The following is a 21,421-nucleotide window of genomic DNA, read 5'->3' on the forward strand; positions in this document are numbered from 1 at the left end:
ACTTTTCATCCCATTATTCTCCTTTATAATAATATATATGTTTGATAAAATGGCAGTTTTGTTCTAATAAAGACATTCACTTACTCAGCCATGGCCTTGTGTCCATGTGTCAGTTTGTTGCATGATTTTACTGCAGTAGACCAGCAGAGGGCAGTAGCCTGAAAAGAGTGCACATGAGAGAAGAGAAGAGATTTTGATGTATGGACAGGTGAGAATTTGTATCATGTTCTTATTGATCAAATACTACTTCTAGCTGTTGATGATGAATTAAATTAAATACAGTTAGATATCTAGCTAGCAACTAGTGAGCTAGCTAGCCATTGTGCAATGTTAGCCAATCCACCTCCAACCTCTTCACCATTAATTCCTCCAAAGAGCTACTGGCAAGGCAGCCTATGACACTCTTCAGCAATTTGATGCAACACTGTGCCTGCATCATGTCAAAACGCCATATCCTGATTGATCCAGCCCAGCCTTCTACATCTAAGGAGCTGCATTGCCCCACTAACTGGGAACTCTGTGCTCTCTGCCAAGTGGAAACAAGGGACGCTTTGCAATGCCCTGCCCGCTCAAGCAAGCCACCAGCCCACCACTAGGCAGTGGTTATGTGTCATTGGCCAGGCATCTTTTTGAATTTCAAGAATTTGGACAGATACCCGCTGAGCTGGACTTAAACAGGCCTGCCAAGTTACTGCTGCTAGCCGGTACAAGCTACTGCCCCTGGCTTCCAATCAGCATTTTGACTACTGGTTGAAAACCTTATCACTTGAGGTCCTCATGCTCATATACGTCAGATCACTGTGGGAGGGCCACTTTCAGCTCTATGTGGAAACCCTCACACAGCTACTACCCTGGATGTTTGCTCTGGACCACACTCATTACTCCAGGTGGCTATCAGTGGTGCATGTCTGTGACATGATGGTATTCTCTGATAAACATCCAGCCATCCTGGAGGAGTTCCGTGTTGGAAAGTTTGTTGTGCATAAAACAAGTCACAAATTCTCTGCTATTGCAATTGACCACTGCCACGAAACAGAACAACTCACTCATCAAAGGATCTGGTGGAGCAGTTGGCCTGACAGAGAATCCTGGGGCACTGCATCATCGCTGGATGGTGGCAGGTCCAGAAATGGCCAGAATGACTACAGATTTCGAGAATGAAAGCACCACAGAAAGTGAAAATCGTCACCACGAGCAGCAGCCAGCAAGAAACCTTCATAAAACATGTTAGGTCCCTCACAGCAGTGATCGAAGAGATGGGGAACCCATTTCTTGAAGAGTCAGGATCTCCTGGTGCTTGACTCTAAAGACATCATGAGTTCATCAGTTGGACAATGTAGCATTTGGGTGGAATAAACCTTTAAAACTAAGGAGTTGGACAGTTTCAAGTTTTGTTTTATTTGTCACATATAAGGTACATTTACAATATAGTGAAATGCTTGGTTCTGCTGTATGACCCTCCTGAAATTAGTAGCATTTGGGTGGAATTAACCTTTAAAACAAGGGTCCTAGAAATGCAGTCATCAACATATAACATCTACCTCTATCTGGCAAGCACTCAGCTCCCCCACTAAGGCCACTCCACCGGCCTATCTATCACACTTCAACCCAGATGACAGTGGGATTTGAAGGTCCTTCTGAGTCTGTGGACACATGTTTCATGCTGCCATACAGCCAGTGTCCAATCTGTATAGCCTACTATGTGCACTCCAATGGACAGCATGTATTCATTCATGTAGGTAGGCCTACTGAGAATAACTTGATCAATATTATTATAAGTTATTATCATACAGAAACAATTAGTATTGTATAGCTTCATTTTATTAACTTATTATTATTATTATTATTATTATTTTAAAATAATTTTATGTTTGCAATCTAACCTTAGCCAGCTCCTGTAGATGCTGTGTGCTTTAGAATGATTAGTACAGAATCGTTCTTTTATTCTGAAAAAGTCCGACCGGAAGTATTATTGTTGTCGCTAGCGAAGACGTTCAAATTGTAAACTGCTCTGCTGTCAAGTGTACTGAGCAGTAGGGTATATCTGCAGAGCCGTAAGCCCAGCGTCTGGGCGGGGCTTCGGGGCTTGTACTCTGTGTGAGGCTTGATCTTGCGGCTCTGTAGATTTATGCTATTGCAGCGTGAGCAGTAGGTTAACTGTTTACTAATATTTAACATGCAACAAGAGGCGGGACCAACACCTAACTTGCCTACAGCACAGTAGGAGCTGGTTTTTGACCCACTACACGAACTTCTGTCTGGTTGTGTAGCTCGGACCCGTGGCCCGTCGTCCTTGACGTTAGTTAGTTACACTAGTTACTACAGTAGCTTCTGTCCTGCAGGTGCTGAGGGACTTCAGACTGCTGTCATGGTGACTCCGCTGGCGGCCACACGAAGCTTCAAACAGCTGGTAAGACCACACACATTAATTAACGCTATTACCCCCCCCCCCCTCTTTTATGATGAATTGAAAATGGGGGACCCTGATGTAAATAAGACGAAAGTCTTTCTCTGGTCTGCATCCCCTTAACAATTGTGTGTATTGAGCTGTACTGTTTTGTACCCATTCTGAAATCTGTTAATAAAATGTTCAATCAATCAATCTCTCAATTTTTACAGATTTCTTTTTGAAATGTAACTGACACACATTGCCGTACTGCATTGTACCCATTCTGCAATCTGTTAATAATAAAAATGTCTGGTAGGCAGACAGGTAGGCATACTATAGGTTACTGTCCAGGTTCACTTCTGTCTGCATTATTTATCATCTTCACTATAAAAGCAAGACTACAGGTTTGACCAAGTTTGTCATGTTATAAGTAGACCCATTAATGATGAAGATATGGAGTTGATTAAATGCTGTTTATTGCAAAATATCATCCAGTCTCCATAGTAAAGTATAGGAGCGTTTGAACAAGGGGGGGGGGGTCAAATGAAACATGCCTTCTGTGGTTCCAGCTGGTTAACCTGTTAGTCATTTTCTGCTGCCAAACATTCAATCTTGAGTTACTGTTCAGCTTTCTACTCCCAGCTTTTCACCAACAGAAACACATCTCCAAATCTAGGAATTAGTCTAACCCTAGCCCCTTGATTCTCCAAATCCAGTGGAGTGTTAGTCCTTTAGGTCAGTGGTTCTCAACTGGTCTAGCCTCGGGACCCAACATTTTCCTGTTCAGCTGTAGGAATATTTCGCCTAAAGGTACATGCCTAAGTAACTGGACGATTGCTTCACTTCTGCAAGGTCAATTTGCATGTTCTTGGTATCTAGGAACATCTAGGGACCTGGGGGTATGTATTTCCAGTGTCAGAAATATTGTGTCTGTTACTAGGCTTGAGTAAATTGTAATGAAGAAAAGGAGAATATAAATTATGCTCTTTGATCAAAAATGTATACGGGTAGGAGAAAATGCTCACTGAGCTCATTCACCACCTTATTGAGATGTGTACAAAAAATCTAAGCAAATGAATAAAGGGAAGATGATTAAACAGAAGGATTTGTAGATGCAGTAATGAATGATAATCGATTTTAATTATAAATTCATATTTGACCTTGAACTTGACCTTGACCTTATTATGGCCAAATCATACATCTATGGATAGGGAAAATGCTCCCTTTTCCAATGGCAGGGTTGAATCTGGATTTAGTCATTTCCTTGCGGTTTTTACGATAATTAGAATTTTCCGATAAATTCTTATTTCCGATAAATCGTATAAAACATTGGTAAAAATGAAAATATACACTTTGACTACTGTTTTTGATAGGGTTATGGTCTTTACTCTTGGCAATTTTTTTTATTTTTTTAAAACATTAATAAAAATGTCTGGTAGGCAGACAGGCAGGCATACTATAGGTTACTGTCCAGGTTCACTTCTGTCTGCATTATTTATCATCTTCACTATAAAAGCAAGACTACAAGTTTGACCAAGTTTGTCATGTTTCAAGTTTCAAGTTCAAGTTTCAAGTTTCTTTAATAGTTGTCATACAGAAGTACAGAATACTTTTGTACAAAATGCTTCTTACTGTTGCGCTCCAGAGACTGTGCATGACAAGATAAGTATGAAATAAAAACATAGTAAAAATTTGAAGTAAAAAAAGAGGTCACAGTGTTCAGTTTAGACATATGTACAATGTTCGTAGACGTAGTTACCATACAATATACAATACTGTGCAGTGTACTAATATACAATGCTATATAGTGCAAGGCATAAATGGACGAGGTGCAGTTTAGGTACAATTCACAGTAGGTGTACGAGTTGTAGTGCAAATCCTTTATCAATAAATATAAAGTGTAAGTGTGTTTGTGTGATCTAAAGTGTGGAGAGTGGGTGCTGCAGTGTGTTGTTTGTTTGAGTGAGTGTGTGCGTGTGGGTGTGTGTGCTGTGTGCATTTGATGGTTGTTGCATAGTGATTATTGTTCGTTTAGCGATTATTGTTCGTTTAGCAGCCTGATGGCCTGGGGTTATAAGTAGACCCATTAATGATGAAGATATGGAGTTGATTAAATGCTGTTTATTGCAAAATATCATCCAGTCTCCATAGTAAAGTATAGGAGCGGGGGGGGGGGGGGGGGCAAATGAAACATGCCTTCTGTGGTTCCAGCTGGTTAACCTGTTAGTAATTTTCTGCTGCCAAACATTCAATCTTGAGTTACTGTTCAGCTTTCTACTCCCAGCTTTTCACCAACAGAAACACATCTCCAAATCTAGGAATTAGTCTAACCCTAGCCCCTTGATTCTCCAAATCCAGTGGAGTGTTAGTCCTTTAGACTAGAGAACGGTTTCCTGGTTTACTGTCACCACCTTTCAGAGGGAATTACCCCGAAGTCCGGCTAGTTATAACAAGTACGTTACATGACCTGCACTTTGGCCCTGGAGTGTTAGGAGAGCGCTCCCCTGTACTCTACTACAGTTCAGAACAATACAGGAAAAGGTAACACATGGTACAATGACAACAGGACTTCACATAATAATAATAATAACAACTATAATGATATTAATATTAACTCTTTCTGCGCCAAAAACCTAATATCTTGTGTTTCGCCGCCAACGCTTGAGCGCCAAAAACGTAATATCTCGTTTTTAGTTCCGTTGATCTTTTTCCTTTGATCCCCGTTCGAAACACTCCCGGAGCTCCCTGGGTCTCCCTGGCACAGCTGCCTATGTTGGAATTGCAATGGTGATCGAATCCCGCCAGGTGGCAGTATCACCTACCTTTTGAACTGGGGATATCAATTGTCTTCCAGTACTGACTTACCTCCGGTTGCTTCCGCCTCGGAGTGGATCACAACATAGCAATCGGTGGAAGAGTTGGTGCCTCAGAGCTATTCTTTCCCGTATGGTAGCCATGCTGCCCAATATACACCAGTAATTGCAATCGCCATGGGATCGACTGGGATTTATAAATTTTGGAGTGCCTTCTGACTGAGGTAAGGTCTATCTTAGGTAACCTGCTGGTATTTTTTACCTAAAACATGTTTCTGTACCGAGCACAGTGTCATATTTTACCGGACCTAAAACATGCTTTTGGTAACGATCGCAGTTTCGAGTTAAAACGACGACACATATGTATATGGTATATACCTTTTGATTTGGAAGTATTTTGGTGTTTCAGGCGAGCAACCAGAACGATTTGGGCATAATGCATATAACGCGTCATATCTTGCGATCTATGAAAAAATACTGGATTATTTTGGAAAGGGGCGATGGAAAGGGGCGATGTTTAGCATGTAATAGCGCACAAACTACAGTATGTAGAAATGAACTGGTTAGTCAGTAGGGATGCCCCCCGAAACCCGGTTCTAAATGGGAACCGGTACTAAATTAGAAAAAAACTGAGTATTGATAAGCTCCGACGTTATCGGTACTGCTATCGGTAGTCTAGGAGCGGATTAGCTATGGAGCTAACAGTGTACCATCCATCTGCGGTGCAACGGTGGCAGCCAGCAACACTGGAAACGGACTAACGTTAACGTTATGCCGAGATCATACTACACTACACGTATGAACTCGACATAACGTTAACGTTACTCCGTTTCCATGAAGTGTTTAATTAGCAGCAATCTGTTGTTGAAAATGTGATGTTAAAAATCTCCGTGCATAGCACCGGAAACCGGAAACGCGAGGACAGGAAGCCGTCATGAAATCATTGTAGTCATATTGTAGTCTTTTAGTCTTATTAACTAAAAGATTTTAACAAAATTAAAAGCAGCAGCACTATTGGATAACTGAGTCATGTTTGCTATGTATTTCTTTCTTTAGTGGAGTAGGACATTTGTTTCACAGTTTTAGCATGATGTTTTATAGATGGCTAGGTTAAACACAGGTTTTTGTTTTTAAGCGGGGGGGTTTGATTTGATTTGATTGAAGTTTATTTCAAATATGCAACACAACAAACAAACATCAAGTACAGATATGGCACTGTGCAATACTCCAATTCAGCCATTGGCAATTCAGCCGTTGGGTGGGGGGCGCTGTTGAGCGGGCCTGTGACCGGACCTGAAAGCGCCCCTGGCTCTGCGGCTCTGCAGCTGCATGCTATTCGCAAATCCAGCATGAGCCAGCTCCCGCTGCAGCCGTCGTTATCAGAACACTACACACATATCATAATGTTTACAGCAAACTGTAGTTGATCACCAGGTATGTTTTATTAACGTAGAATAATTCATATATATATATATATACGCGCACTGACAGTCGGCTAATTGACATTTCCTGTGAAAAAAATTAAATCCTCTCCGTCCCGTTTGCGTCCCAAAAAAGATTTCTGTTCGTCCCAAATCAATATTTGATCATCCCCGGGACGACGGGACATCGTTAGTCTCGAGCCCTGGGGTCCACAAACATTGCTAAAATGGTCAATAACACTGGCGCCATTGAGTAAAGATGGGAAAAGAGTGTGGCGGTCAATGAGTTAATATCAATACTTTATTTATAATAAAACACAAGATACTTATGCTCTGATGATAAGGATAAGCGCTCAATGAAGAAACCCAATCCCATTGCCAAACACCTATGTTAATCATAGGGGCTAAATAAAAAGGTCATCATACTGTATCTGTGTGTATGTGTGGGGTTGGGGGTGACTACTGTACCTGTCGCTGGACTTCAACTGACTGACTAAAGTACTGACAGGCAATGTTCCCTCAAATTTTTTTTCGGTCTGAGCAAACACTCAAACCTCCTGAGCAGACATCAGCAACTACTGAGCAACATACGTCACCTGCCGATTAACCGGTTAGTTGATAAGCGGAAAAAATCGGAGAATCTTAATTTCCCTCAATGTCTAACATAAAAAATCTATACATTTAGCTGATACACAGAAATAATACAAAAAGGCATATTATATTCCTTAATCAAATATTTATTTGACCATTGATTGATGATACAGAGCAAAGTCCTTACTTTGGCTGGGTTGGCGGTGTGAGTCGTGTCACTAACTTTTGTATTTTTAGGAGGCTGACTCGTCATTATTTTATTAAGTGAATTATCATGCGACTTCAAGGGTGACCATATTGTGAATTTTTTTTAAAGAGGACACTCTGCCTTCAGCCTCAAGATACTTAATGATACTTGAAGTTTACTCAAAGATGTCTTATCATTTTAATATATTTAAAGTATGCCTCCTTAGGGGTATAAAATTGTTTATATTATTTTATAAAAGATCTCTCTATAACCAAAGTTACTCAACATGCTGTATTATGCCTAAAGTAATCTATCTGACAAATCTCAAGAAAATAACTAAATCAACATATGACAAAATAATATATATTTTCAAGTCTTACTGGACAAAATAAATAACAAGAAAAATATGAAGTAATGTTCTAAATAATACCTCTTCTGTATTAGAAAATCCAGCTTTAAAAAATATATCTTTGTATCTTTTCAATGTAATGTAAATTATAAAACAGTAAGTAACCTCACAAAGATACAAATTTAAAAGTGCACTATGCAGTTTCGAATTTGTTACATTTGCATAACTTGCAATTAGTGTACAGAACTAATTTATTACACACATAATCCTTAGAATGATTGTATCATAACAAGCATCTTATCAAACCAAAACATCATTTTAAGGCATCAAAATAGTTTTAAATTATTTTCTTTCTATCTCTGTATAGCTGCATACTTCAATCAATTCGGTCAACTTTGCCATCAAATAGGGCTGCAAGGTTTTGGGAAATAATCTAATTGCGATTTTTCGGTTGCAGCAGGTGCATATGGAGAAGCCTTATTGCAAAGATGAAACAGGGAATGTCCAGTCGTTGTTTTTCTTTTGAATCAAATCTTCAGTTATTTTATTTTCTATTCCTTTTACAATTTCTAGTTCAGTTCTCACTGTGCTTTCACCATCTGCCTGCCACTGCACACCACAGCTGTTTCTAATACATCAATCAAGTCAATCACAGTTCAGAGCAGCAGCTGTTTTGGCAGGAGCTGTCCGGTGCTGAAACACAGACAGGTTAGTGCAGCAGGCAAACAGGTGCTTTGTAGCAGTCAGTGCTACTTTCAACTCCATCAAAGCAAAATAAGACAAATAAAACAAAAACGTTATCACCAACTAAACTATGTGTGTGTATTTTATAGATTACTTTACGAGTCTGCAATGAAAGTGTATCTTATCTATCTATAATAGTTACAACAAGCCTTGTTTTCTGGCTGCTAGACTGGGCTCTATAATAATAATAATAATAATAATAATAATAATAATAATAATAATAATAATAATAATAATAATAATAATAATAATAATAATAATAATAATAATAATAATAATAATAATAATAATAATAATAATAATAATAATAATAGTAATAATAATGTGTTGCAGATGGAGAAGCCTTGTGTTCTGGCTGCTAGACTGGGCTCTATAATAATAATAATAATAATAATAATAATAATAATAATAATAATAATAATAATAATAATAATAATAATAATAATAATAAATAATAATAGTAATAATAATGTGTTGCAGATGGAGAAGCCTTGTGTTCTGGCTGCCAGACTGGGCTCTATAATAATAATAATAATAATAATAATAATAATAATAATAATAATAATAATAATAATGTGTTGCAGATGGAGAAGCCTTGTGTTCTGGCTACCAGACTGGGCTCTCCCGGAGGCATACTGGCCTGTTTCTCACCGCTGCTCCAGGAGCACTTTACTGTGCTGGACCCAGAACAAACCAGAACCAAGCCAGAACTCAGCCACAGTATCCAGGCTGTCCTGGTGTGGGGCGCAACACCGCTTGTCGACCGCCTCCTGCTCCAATCCCTCCCCAACCTAAAGGTGACAGTAGCCATGTTTCTATCCAAATGTTTTCCTGTTGAGTCACTCTGCTGTGTGGTGCCAATCTTCTGACTAATTCTGGCCCCTGCCTTGTCTTGTTCCCGGTTAGGGTTATGGTTAGGGTTAGGGTTCAAGTTTATTTTCCTCCCGATCTGAGTAATTTAATATTGAGTATCTGCTGTTTGTATTTTGCTAGATAATACAGATGTTCACTTCAAGTACATTAAAGTTAGTAAAACTAAGCAAAGATATGCTTTCTCTTAACTCATTCCCCGCCAACGACGAGTTTACTCGTTATTGGGCGGCAATCGTTGAACGCCAACAACGAGTATGCTCGTTATTTGATCGTTGTTTCTTTTCTTCGATATTTCTATTCATTACAGGCACACGGACTCTGGGTTAACATGGGGAATCATCCTGAGAATACCAAAGTGCAATACCGGCCGCATCCAGCTAGACGGCGGTATCGAGCACCCTTTGTAACCTTGTATCTTGGCCTGTGGGACGGCCAAATGTCTCTGGTTTAATTTGTCCTTGTTGGGCGAGGTGAACGGTTCTCCCGGTTCCATTGAAATATCCCCGATCCATATGTTGTGGTGGATTATGCAGTGGACCAAATGGACATTGGATGTACCAGATGGCGATCAAACAATTGGAACAGGAAAGGACGATTTGACGTCAATTTTAGCTTGATCCTGCAATGCTTTTATACTGATCGGGCTGATAAGCGTTTTTAGTGTTCAATACAAATGCCGTTACTGACAATCAAATAATCAGAAACGACCCCCCCCCCCTTTCATGCATTCATGATGGAACATAATACCTATGATATAGATTTGATTTAGGAATAATAGCGTGTACAGGCAAGAAACGGCAACGTCTATAGTGGAATTGGCGTATACGGCTATAACTCAGCATTTTCGGGAATTACCCTAGACCGCTCTAAAACCATACTTATATTCACCACGGTATAACACGGGAACCTATGGATGGAAACATTTATTCTTTTTCACATATTGAACGATAGATAGGTGATGTCAAATGGGCCATAGTATTGTATCCATAGCTATAATATAGAATATAGTTATAGCTCTACAGACAAAGTGATGCACTCCTATCTTTTAAAGCGTGGCAGTGCTAGAGCGGGGTCCCGTCTAATTCCCAGCAGTCAATGAGTTAATGTATTTTTTTTTCTTCTTTTTTTTTAACCAATTGATCAATCGGCTCCCATTTGACCGATCCAATCAGGATGTCCCAATAGGCAACTTTTTAGAAATACATTTATTTTTTTCGCTGTTTGCAATGACCAGGATTCATACCCCACCGGCTTCCCACCCGCGAATACTGCCAATTGTGTTCGTAGACTGACCAAGCCGGAGGTACCGCTGACAGCTGGATTTGAACCCAGAGTCTCTGTGGTGGTAGGCGAGTGCTTAGACCTCTACGCTACCCAGCCGCCCTATAGGCAACTTTAAGCTGTCTGTCTGTCCCTTCTGTGCCTCTCTCTCTCTCTCTCTCTCTCTCTCTCTCTCTCTCTCTCTCTCTCTTCTTTCTTTCTTTCTTTCTTTCTTTCTTTCTTTCTAGGTGGTTGTGAATGGAGGGGTAGGGGTGGACCATTTGGACATTCCACTCATCAACAGTTTTGGGGTGAAGGTCTGTAACACTCCCAAAATTGTGGACAATGCTACAGCTGACCTGGGAATGGGGTTGATGTTGGCTTCAGCCAGGAAGATTATACAAGGTATAACTTGTATTAATAGCCTGTTACTACCATTACCACCACTACTAATACTAATACTAATACTACTATTACCATGACCACCACTACTATAACTATAACTCTTCTCCTCCCCTCCTCCCCTCCAGGTGATAGCTTTACTCGGTGTCATGAAGTGGGGACTGAAGACGAGGTCATCATGGGAACAGATGTGAGTGGCGCAACGCTTGGCATCGTGGGAATGGGGAGTATCGGGTACAAGGTGGCAAAGCGGGCAGCAGCCTTCGATATGAAGATACTCTATCATAATAGACACCGCAGGTACACACACACACACACACACACACACACACAGACACACACAGTATTCCCAGGCAGTTTGGACCTTGGTCAGGTTGGTACCTCAGCTAGCTAACCTGTAACTAATAATGGTGAAGCTTTAACTGACCTCACACACACACACACACACACACTCACTCTCACTCTCACTCTCACTCTCACTCTCACTCTCACACACACACACACACACACACACATGTGGTGGCATTATGTACACATGCATGCACAGATAGACAGACAGGCAGGCACACGCACACACACAGACACATGCACACAATCACTTACCTACACACACACACACACACACACACACACACACACACACACACACACACACACACACACACACACACACACACACACACACACACACACACACACACACACACATTCTAGCATGCACACACTCACTTTAAACATTCACCCTTAATTAACATTCACTTTAAACACTTTTCTTTTTAACATTGCACCATATTTTATCTATTTGAACACACACATACACGTACACACATACACGTACACCCCCCCCCCCCCCCCCATACATATCTAAAGTAGACTAAAGCTCTTATTACTGTAATTATTATTATCTTTGTAGGCCAGTAGAGGAGGAGGATGCAGTGGGAGCGACATTCTGCCCCCTGCTGTCTGAATTGCTTACTGCATCTGACTTTGTTATGCTGGTGGTCAGCCTAAGCAAAGACACTATGCACCTGATTGGACGAGAGCAGCTGTCAATCATGAAGCCGACTGCCACCCTCATCAATATTAGTAGAGGTGAGTCAAGTCAAGTCAAAGTTACACCTTTTACCTTTTTTATATTAGTTTAAATTATACAGTATAAAAACATCAAAGTATTGTTATTGTCCATGCAGGCTGGGTTTGTGTATGTAGTGTGTGTGTGTATATACAGTATATAGTGTGTATAAAAATGCCTCTGACACGTCGACTAGCGAAACACTGTCGTTCACATCTATAACATATAGTTGTGTATATTGTGTTGTTGTCTATAGCTGGGTGTGTATATAGTCTGTATATTGTGTTGTTGTCTAAGCAGGATGGGTGTGAATAGTGTGTGTATATATAATGTGTAAATTGTGTTGGTGTCTATTAGGGTTGTAAATTGTACTGTAAGCACGTTCCTTACTCGATCATTGATAATGTTAACAATCAATTCATTGATTAATTGTGACTAAAACCAAATTTACCAAACAATAACAAATGTATTTGTTTCCTCAATCAAAAGGTTTATTTCCACAGCAGCGACATTATTGCATTCTCACAACATTGCATGGCACATGTAGAGGCCCAGACATATTAAAAAACACATTTGTGTTGACTTTAACCTCTTAAGCCCGAGCGATCCGGTACGAGAATGACATCACGCCATAAATCCATCTCTACAGAATGTAGAGCACTATGTTTGTTTACCAATGATTTTAAGTTTTATTAGGGAAATATTAGTTTATAGAAATCTGAGGGCGTCGGAAAAAGGCGAGGATTGACGTGAGGATTTGGCGCAACCTAACTTGAGTGTATTCTTTTGAGAGAAGAGACCCAGGGCTTTCGATGGGCTTTTGAATAAAAAATAAATACACTGTCAATCATCTGACTTCTTTTTCATTTTTTTTCTTTATTTTCGGGATCATATCTCACTGGTGGAACAAACCTGAACGTTATTGCCATAAATTAGAATGCAGTTCGTTTCTCCACCTTTCTGTGAACGTCAAAAAACGGTGTTGCAATCTGATGAAGAATGGCGGAACATTTACATTATAAAAAATTACTTTACTTACAGTAGATTTCATTCACTGTTTTTTCTGCATGCCTGGTGATACTGGTGAGATTTGGCCCAATCCATAGATGTGCGATTTAGCCATAATAAGGTAATTTATAGGCCTGATATTCTATATTCTATAATCATATTTCAAATTGCATGTGTCCGGATGGCAGAATTCAGTACTGTATCTACAAAACCTTCTGTTTAATCATCTTTCCTTTATTTATTATTATTATTCCATTTGCTTACATTTTTTATTTTTATTTAATTTTGTTGGTCAATTTTAGCATGGTGTGACATTTTATTATTTTATTTTAATTTTTTTTATCAAATATTACATTTTATTTTTACAATTTGATATTCTCCTTTTGGTTCATTCATTACAATTTACTCAAGCCTCGTAACAGACACAATATTTCTGACATTGGGAATACATTCCCTGAGATCCATAGATGTCTCTAGATACCAAGAACATGCAAATGGCCTTGTAGAAGTGAAGCAATCTTTCCTTACATTTTACATTTACATTTTGTCATTTAGCTGACGCTTTTATCCAAAGCGACTTACAATTTTTTACAACAAGACAGCAGGAAGGGTACAACTCTTATCAGCTGAGTAACAATGTTCATCAAAGTGTTGAGTGCTATAGTGTTTGTTAGTATATTAGGACAAGTGCATGACAGTATGGTTAGTTAGGGTTAGATTATTATTTTTATTCATTTTTTCATTTCATTTCAGATAATGATTGAAGAAGTGCGTCTTTAGTCGACGGCGAAATATTGGATGGGTTTCGGCTGTCCTAACTGTGGTGGGAAGTTTGTTCCACCATTGTGGGGCAAGGAGAATAGGCGACTTCTCTTTGATGACCCTCCCGGAGCTCGGATAGGAGTAGGTCTGAGTTGGCCAGAGGATGCAGATCGTAGGGGTCTTGAGGGTGTGTAGTTAGAGACCATTGACCGGAGGTAGGCGGGAGCCGTTCCCTTCGCCGCACGATATGCCAGGTCGAGGGCCTTGAAGCGGATTCGAGGGGCCATGGGGAGCCAGTGCAGGTCCCTGAGAAGTGGGGTGACATGGGCTGACTTCGGTAGGTTTGAGATCAGGCAGGCCGCTGCATTCTGAATGAGTTGAAGAGGCTTGGTGGCAGTGGTCGGAAGGCCAGCAAGCAGTGCGTTGCAGTAGTCGAGGCGGGAGATGACTGTTGATTGGCCAAGGAGTTGGGTGGCTTCTTTTGTCAGAAAGGGGCGGATCCTTCTGACATTGCTCAGGAGGAATCTGCAGGTTCCTGTTGTCGCTGCGATGTGAGCGGAGAAGTTCAACTGGTCGTCAAGGACAACACCAAGGTTCTTAGCGGTCGGGGACGCGGTCACAGCTGCATTCTCGACTGTGATTGAAAGGTCGGTCAGGGGGGAGGATTTGGCCGGCAGGTGAAGCAATTCTGTTTTGCTTAGGTTCAGTTTGAGGTGGTTGGACGTCATCCAGGCGGAGATGTCGGACAGACAGGCCGAGATCCGCTCAGAGACGTGGATATCTGAGGGAGGGAAGGAGAGGAAGAGTTGAGTATCATCGGCATAGCAATGATACGAGAAGGCATGAGACGTGATAATGTTACCCAGAGATTTAGTGTAGAGGGAGAAGAGAAGGGGTCCTAGGACCGAGCCCTGGGGGACACTGGTCCGCAGGGGGCGGGTGGCCGACAGGGTCCCTCTCCATGACACTTGGTAGGAGCGGTCATTGAGGTATGATGTCAGCCATGTCAGCGCAGAGCCAGCCACTCCCATTCCTGCGAGGGACGCGAGGAGGATCTGATGGTTGACTGTGTCAAAGGCTGCAGATAGATCTCTAGGAGAATCAGGACAGAGGAGAGGCCTTTCGCTTTTGCCAAGTGAAGTGCCTCTGTGACCGCAATGAGGGCCGTTTCTGTGGAGTGACCAGTCCTGAATCCTGACTGGTTAGGGTCTAGGACAGTGGTCCCCAAACTACGGCCCGCCTCCACATTTGGCCCGGCCCCCCAATAAAAAAAAATATATATATTTAAGATGGCAGCATCCCCATTGTCTGTGCTGAATGTTTGTTAGTGTTTGATATTTTTTGTTGGTTTTTAGTACTTTTAAACATCTATTTTTAGTAAGTGGTAGTTTTCATTTGATCCTATAATTTTTTCATTCACCGATTTGTGGACTTTTTTTTTTAGTGTCCTGAAAGGCGCCTTATAAATAAAATGCATTATTATTATCATCCAGGAGGGAAAAGACACTTCGGATAGTAGGGACTGCATCTCTGCCTGTCCTGATCAGGAAACACTTTGCAACTGTGATCTCCTCTGGCAGTAGTTGGATATTGTAATGTGTGGCGAGGGGTTGCAGCAATTCCACTGAGAGAAACTGGTCTGAGGCTGGATAACATGCCTGTATGCCTCTCATAAGTTGTTCTCCAACTCATGAGAACCTGCTCTCAAGCACTTGCAGCATTCTGTCGAGGACTGGATAGAATAGTCTCTGTCTCAGCTGATCTCCTGAGCTGATGTCTGAGCTTGTGCCACAAGATGACTCAACTACATACTCGTCCATCCTTTTCTGCTACCTCCTTTGGCTGGTAGTATGTTCCTCAATCCCAAGGCCATTACATATGGCCTTTGTCCACTGCCATCTCTGAGGTGCGATAACCTTTGAGTGTGTCCTGCACTGTGCTTTTAAATAGTACAGAGCTAGAGCTAGGTTGTCTGTAGGTACTGTATATTTATTTCATAAATAGTGTTATTTATTTAATTAAGTGTTATTATTTATTTCCTGACTTTTTTTTCTGTGAAGATCCCGGAAAGGGTTATTAATATTTGGTTATGTGTGGCTTTCTGGAAAACAATAAATGTTTACGTTTAGGCACCCCTGCGATCGTCACACTTTTTCTGTTACAAACTGACCCCGGCCCCTACCAGAGAAGGGAAAAGTTATGTGGCCCTCACAGGAAAAGGTTTGGGGACCCCTGGAGATCATTCTGTAAGAGATAATCAGTGAGTTGGTTGGATACAGCACGTTCAAGTGTTTTAGAAAGGAAGGAGAGAAGAGAGACAGGACGATAGTTGCCTATGACGGTGGTGGGTTTTTTTTATGAGCGGTGTGACTCTGGCTTGTTTTATGGAGGTGGGGACCACCCCCGAGTTGAGGGAGGAGTTGATGGTTGCAGTTAGGAATGGGAGGATGTCTGGTGCTATACCCTTTACTTAGGTATGTCTTTTTTGGCGAATTTTCCGAAAATGGGCTCGGGTTTAAGAGGTTTAGTCTAGATGGAAACATAGGGTGCATAGGTTACATAGGGTGGATTTTTTTTCACCACCTGTTTTTTCTTAATCCTTGAAGTGTCTATTTTAAGATTCTGACAGGTAACAGGTTGAACCCATGGGGTTTCTTTTTAACCCTTTATTACACCTATCCTGAACCAAAACCTGAAAAATAAGAAAAAGAAAACGGCATAACTTTTGAAGTTAACAACATATTAACACAAATTAAAACATTTTCCCAAACAAGTTTGACCCAAGGAATTCAGTACAATTGTTATTTTTAAGATTCAAACACATCATCTAAATTTCATGACGGAAAAAGCAAAAAATAACATCTCTATTTTCCCTTTTTACTAAAATGTAGTGCATTGGACGAGATCGATTTAGATTAATATTGGAAATAATATTGTAATAAAGATTTTCTCCATGCTGTTATTCCCTAAATATTATAGATTTGCATAAACAATTCTATAGAGACAACTTAACACATTTTCCCATGCGATTTCGATCAGTGATTTATTTATTAAGGTTCAAACTATATGTTTTCATATGCACTGGATATCATGGACTGGATATCTTCTTTGTTGACACAACATTCAAGTATTTTTTTGTATTTTGTGCCCTAAACTACTAATCATCATCATCATCATCATCATCATCATCATCATCATCATCATCATCATCATCACTAAAACAATTGTCAAAGTCTATCTCTTCGATCTCCATCTCCCTTTTCCGCCTCATCACACTCGTACTCTCCATGCTCCTCATCCATGTTATTTTTTGCATAATCTGCCTCCTTATCAAGAGCTTCTTGCTCTTCTGACTCCACCTTCTGGGCCAGTACCTCAACAAGAGAAGGATGGAGGATGGGTCCAACCATCCAGACAGGCTCTAACACCTCCTCATCCATTGTTTTTCCCAGTCCATACTTTGATCATAGGCTTTGGGCCTCTTGAATATTGGCTGTTATGCTCTATTGTAGCAGGCGACTCTGAAGTTGGCTCGCTGTACATGTGGGATGAGACAGACCTTGGGGGGAGGCAGGCGTTCAAGGTCTACTTTGGAGTTTGCATCCAGGACTTTATCAGCACCCATAATTTTCTGCAGCATCTGGGCTCACACAGCATCAACTGACTTCATCCAACCATGGCCATCCATGTGAAGGACTCCATCTCCTGTTGGAGCTCATCGGTTACCAGCGACAATGCGCCAAGCTGACTAAAAGCCTTCTGGAATCTAGGGTTCTTCTCGTCGATGCCATCCCTATAAGCGCTTGTCTTGCCGGAGTATTTAGATCCCGCCCGCACGCCGCAGCTCGGCCCAGAAAACAAACCACGTCGTTTCAAATGGAGTGCAATAGCGGCCGCAAGGCGTTAGGCGGCGGTATTGGTCGTTTGTTATCTCAGACCCACTCAGGACGGCCTGCACAAGGTGCCTCGATGGATTATGAATGGCAATACAGCGAATAAAAGAAATAACGACCCAGAAAGGAGAATCTTCGTTTTTCGGCACTCAACCGTTGGGCCACGGAAACGAGAATTCTCGTGAACGGCAACCAAAGGGTTAACATCCCTAGTGTCTATGCAGGCTGGGTGTGTTTAGCTTTTCCCGTTCACTGACTCATGCCCTGATTTCCTGTGTGCTTGCCTGTGTGCCCTCCCGTAAAACGGAGTTGTGATGGTTGTCTACAGTATATGTAACTATGTATCTACCCTCTGTACAGCACGTTGGTTGACATGCGTCGTGTTAAATGTGCTACTGTATATACATAAGTCTGATTGAGTGACAGTGTGTGTATCATGTTGTTGTCCCTGCAGGCCGGGTGGTGGATCAGGAGGCTCTGGTTGAAGCTCTTCAGAAAAAACAGATCAGAGCTGCATCACTGGACGTTACCTACCCTGAGCCCCTCCCCAGGTACACACACACACACACACACACACATGCACACGCACACACACACAAAACCCTAAATCCCCCCCCAGCAGGTAGGCACACATTACCTACCCAAACCTCTCCCCAGGTACACACACACACACACACACACACACACACACACACACACACACACACACACACACACACACACACACACACACACACACACACACACACACACACACACACACAAATTGTGTATTTATGTCCACATTAGTGATGCACGATATATCGGCCGCCGATATAATATCGGACGATAAGGCAGTTTTTTTACACATCGGTATCGGTCCGATATCAAGATAGGGCCGATATAAATTTTTTTACATGTTTTGGCCTTAAATAGTTTCAAAATATCAGTAATTTCTGAAAAAAAATTATGCGTTTTGGAAAATAGCTCTTTATTTGATTATCGTAAAAAAGCGTTTTCTATACAGAGATATCGACATCGGTAAATATCGGTATCGGCCAGAAGAACAGCAATATTAATAATGGTTATCGGTATCGGCCACAATTTTCACATCGGTGCATCACTAGTCCACATTAGTGCACTGCAACCTTGCCCAGGCCCGACGGGCTCGGCCGGGCCCGGGCACCGCCGTTTTTTTATTTTTTTGTATTACGTTTTTTTTCATTTTTTTTTCATATAACTAGGGTTATAGGATAACCTTCGTTTACCTTAAGATTCGTTTTCTCTTTTGCGCCAAGCTGTCATCAGAGAAACATTTGGATGTAATTACCGCAGCGCGCAGGGAGAACTCAGGCCGGGGACAACTCGATTGGTTGTGTTGGAATATAGCCAGTTGGCGAACGTTTTATTTGTACTTGGATGTATGTAGCCGGTTGGCGAAGTTTTGTTAAAGTTGTTCAACGCGTTGCTGACGTCATGGTGAGTGATGTTTATTATTTGCTGGGTCGCTACCTGTTTTGTTGTGCTTTTCATTATGTTGCTCTGCTCGAAATCTGATTTCTGTTTGTTTGTATAGTGACTGAGTAGGCTATTGTGTGTCGTGTGTGTGTGTGTGTGTGTGTGTGTCAAAGAAGATTCTATAGCCTTCAATACATTTTACGAGCACTGGGAGGGAGGCATAAATGCTTCTTAGTTTTCAGCGTGATATGCGTTATTTAGGCAGACCTATTGGACATTTTCGTTTTTGTTTATTTATTAAGTTAATATATAAAGTGTTTAGAATATTTAAAACAAATAAAAAAAAAATTATATTTTAATAATAATAATAATATTTTTTTTTCTGGTTTTCACACGGGCTAGGGCTTAAAATATTATTTACAGTCGGGCTTATTTTCGGTCGGGGCCTGAAGTTCACGGGCTCGGGCAGGGCTCGGGCTTTATTTCAAGGCCCTTGCAGACCACTAGTCCACATCAATACAAGTATGTCAAGGACATAAAGACTAGTAATAATGTCTAATAAGATCAGATATTGAGAGACAGGTATAGCTATAATAGTGCCTGCTTGTGGCCAAACAGGATGATAACACACGAGATGAAAATAACAGTAGTAGGTGAAACGTTATGGATACAAAATAGCTGAGCAGCTACTAATAACAGCAGATACTGAACGATACCTTGCCGACTGCTTGGCCCTTCTCTTAGGGAGACCAGCCATCTGGAGGCCCCTCGCAAACTCTTACAAACTAAGACTCTGTAGCCCAGCTGTGTGTGCAGTGCACCGATACACTTACTGTACACACACACTCCTGATTGACAGGCTACCGTTTCTGGACGAGGCTTTATTGGCATGAATGTTTTTTTTTTCTTTTTCTGAAGCAAGTACAATAACTGTAATATTACTGATAACACATTAGATCAAACACATTATATAAACATCAAAACCATCCACATGTGTATCTGCATCTGTGTATTATCTATATTTACATGTGTGTGTGTCTTTCTCTGTCTCCATTTCTCTGTCTCTATCTCTATATCTTTGTACCCCCCCCCCCCCCCCAGAGGTCATCCTCTATCTTCTCTGCCTAACGTCATCATTCTTCCTCACATGGGAACCAACACGTACGAGACCACGGGTAACATGGTTCGCAGGATGGTAGCCAATGTCCTTACAGCAGTGGCTGGAGACACTCCCCTCGATGAGGTCACAGCCTAAAGATCCCGCCCCCCCTGACCTGAGATGAGCCAGGCGACTGATGATTGGACACACACGTACACACTGGGTTGAAACTAACATGATAAACTAACAAAATGTCTAATTATTTGTTCAAAGCATGCTCGGAGAGAGAATCACAGATTAAATATGTCTTTGCAGGGTGCAGATATTGAACGAGTTAAGGAGGCCAGATTGCTTGGAGTTATAATAGATGAAACACTCTCTTGGTCAACTCACATTAACAATATTGTAACAAAAATGAGCAGAAGTATTTCAATTATTAGACGGAATACCTATTTTTTTAACTGACACAGTAACCAAGCAAGTCATACAATCACTAGTTTTGTCACATCTGGACTACTGTCCAGCAATCTGGTCAAATGCATCCAAACAAGACTTAAATAAAATACAGCTTACTCAAAATAGAGCTGCAAGACTTGCATTGCATATAGCTCAATTAGAAACAGTGTTGGAAAAAATGCACAAGGAACTGTCATGGATGAGAGTCAATGAGAGCCTAGTGTGTAGTCTTATTTTGTTTATGAGAAATATTTATACTTTACATAAATCTCTGTGCCTCTTTTTGCAGCTGGTGCTTATTAGTGATGGTCATGGCTATGGCACTAGACAAGCCTTGAGGGGTCGGTTCGCCCTGCCGAGACCCAGAACTGAAGCCTTAAAGAAAACTGTAATGTACAGGGCAATGTCCTACTGGAATAGACTTCCACAGTATTTGGTTTCAATTACCAGTAAGGTGGGATTCAAGAGGAGACTAAGAGTGGCTGTAATGCAGAAAGAGATTGATTTTGGTTGGGTCTAATCTGTGTCTAATGAATGGGTTCTTGTGTTGATTTGGAATGTCTTTGTCTAGTGGTTATGAGGAGTATTAGAGTATTAGTGTATGGAATGTCGTGCTGTTTTTGAGCAGGTTTTAGTTTTCTCTGAGATGTGTCCGTTTGTTGTTT

General features: G+C 41.1%; 1 protein-coding gene across 1 annotated transcript in view; it reads left to right on the forward strand.

Moving 5' to 3' along the window:
• The window catches only part of LOC311246683 (putative 2-ketogluconate reductase), a 28,679-nt gene extending 7,834 nt beyond the window's left edge, over positions 1-20,845 (forward strand). Inside the window, exons 2-8 of the mRNA XM_084336887.1 lie at positions 2,343-2,410; positions 9,079-9,291; positions 10,876-11,032; positions 11,158-11,329; positions 11,943-12,121; positions 18,219-18,315; positions 20,303-20,845. Coding sequence (XP_084193013.1) covers positions 2,369-2,410; positions 9,079-9,291; positions 10,876-11,032; positions 11,158-11,329; positions 11,943-12,121; positions 18,219-18,315; positions 20,303-20,456 — 1,014 coding nt within the window. The 5' untranslated portion in view covers positions 2,343-2,368 and the 3' untranslated portion in view covers positions 20,457-20,845. The remainder of the gene's footprint in view (positions 1-2,342; positions 2,411-9,078; positions 9,292-10,875; positions 11,033-11,157; positions 11,330-11,942; positions 12,122-18,218; positions 18,316-20,302) is intronic.
• Positions 20,846-21,421: the final 576 nt, after the last annotated feature.

Source organism: Notolepis coatsorum (assembly GCF_963971535.1).
Source record: "Notolepis coatsorum genome assembly, chromosome: 19".
Lineage (NCBI taxonomy): Eukaryota > Metazoa > Chordata > Actinopteri > Aulopiformes > Paralepididae > Notolepis > Notolepis coatsorum.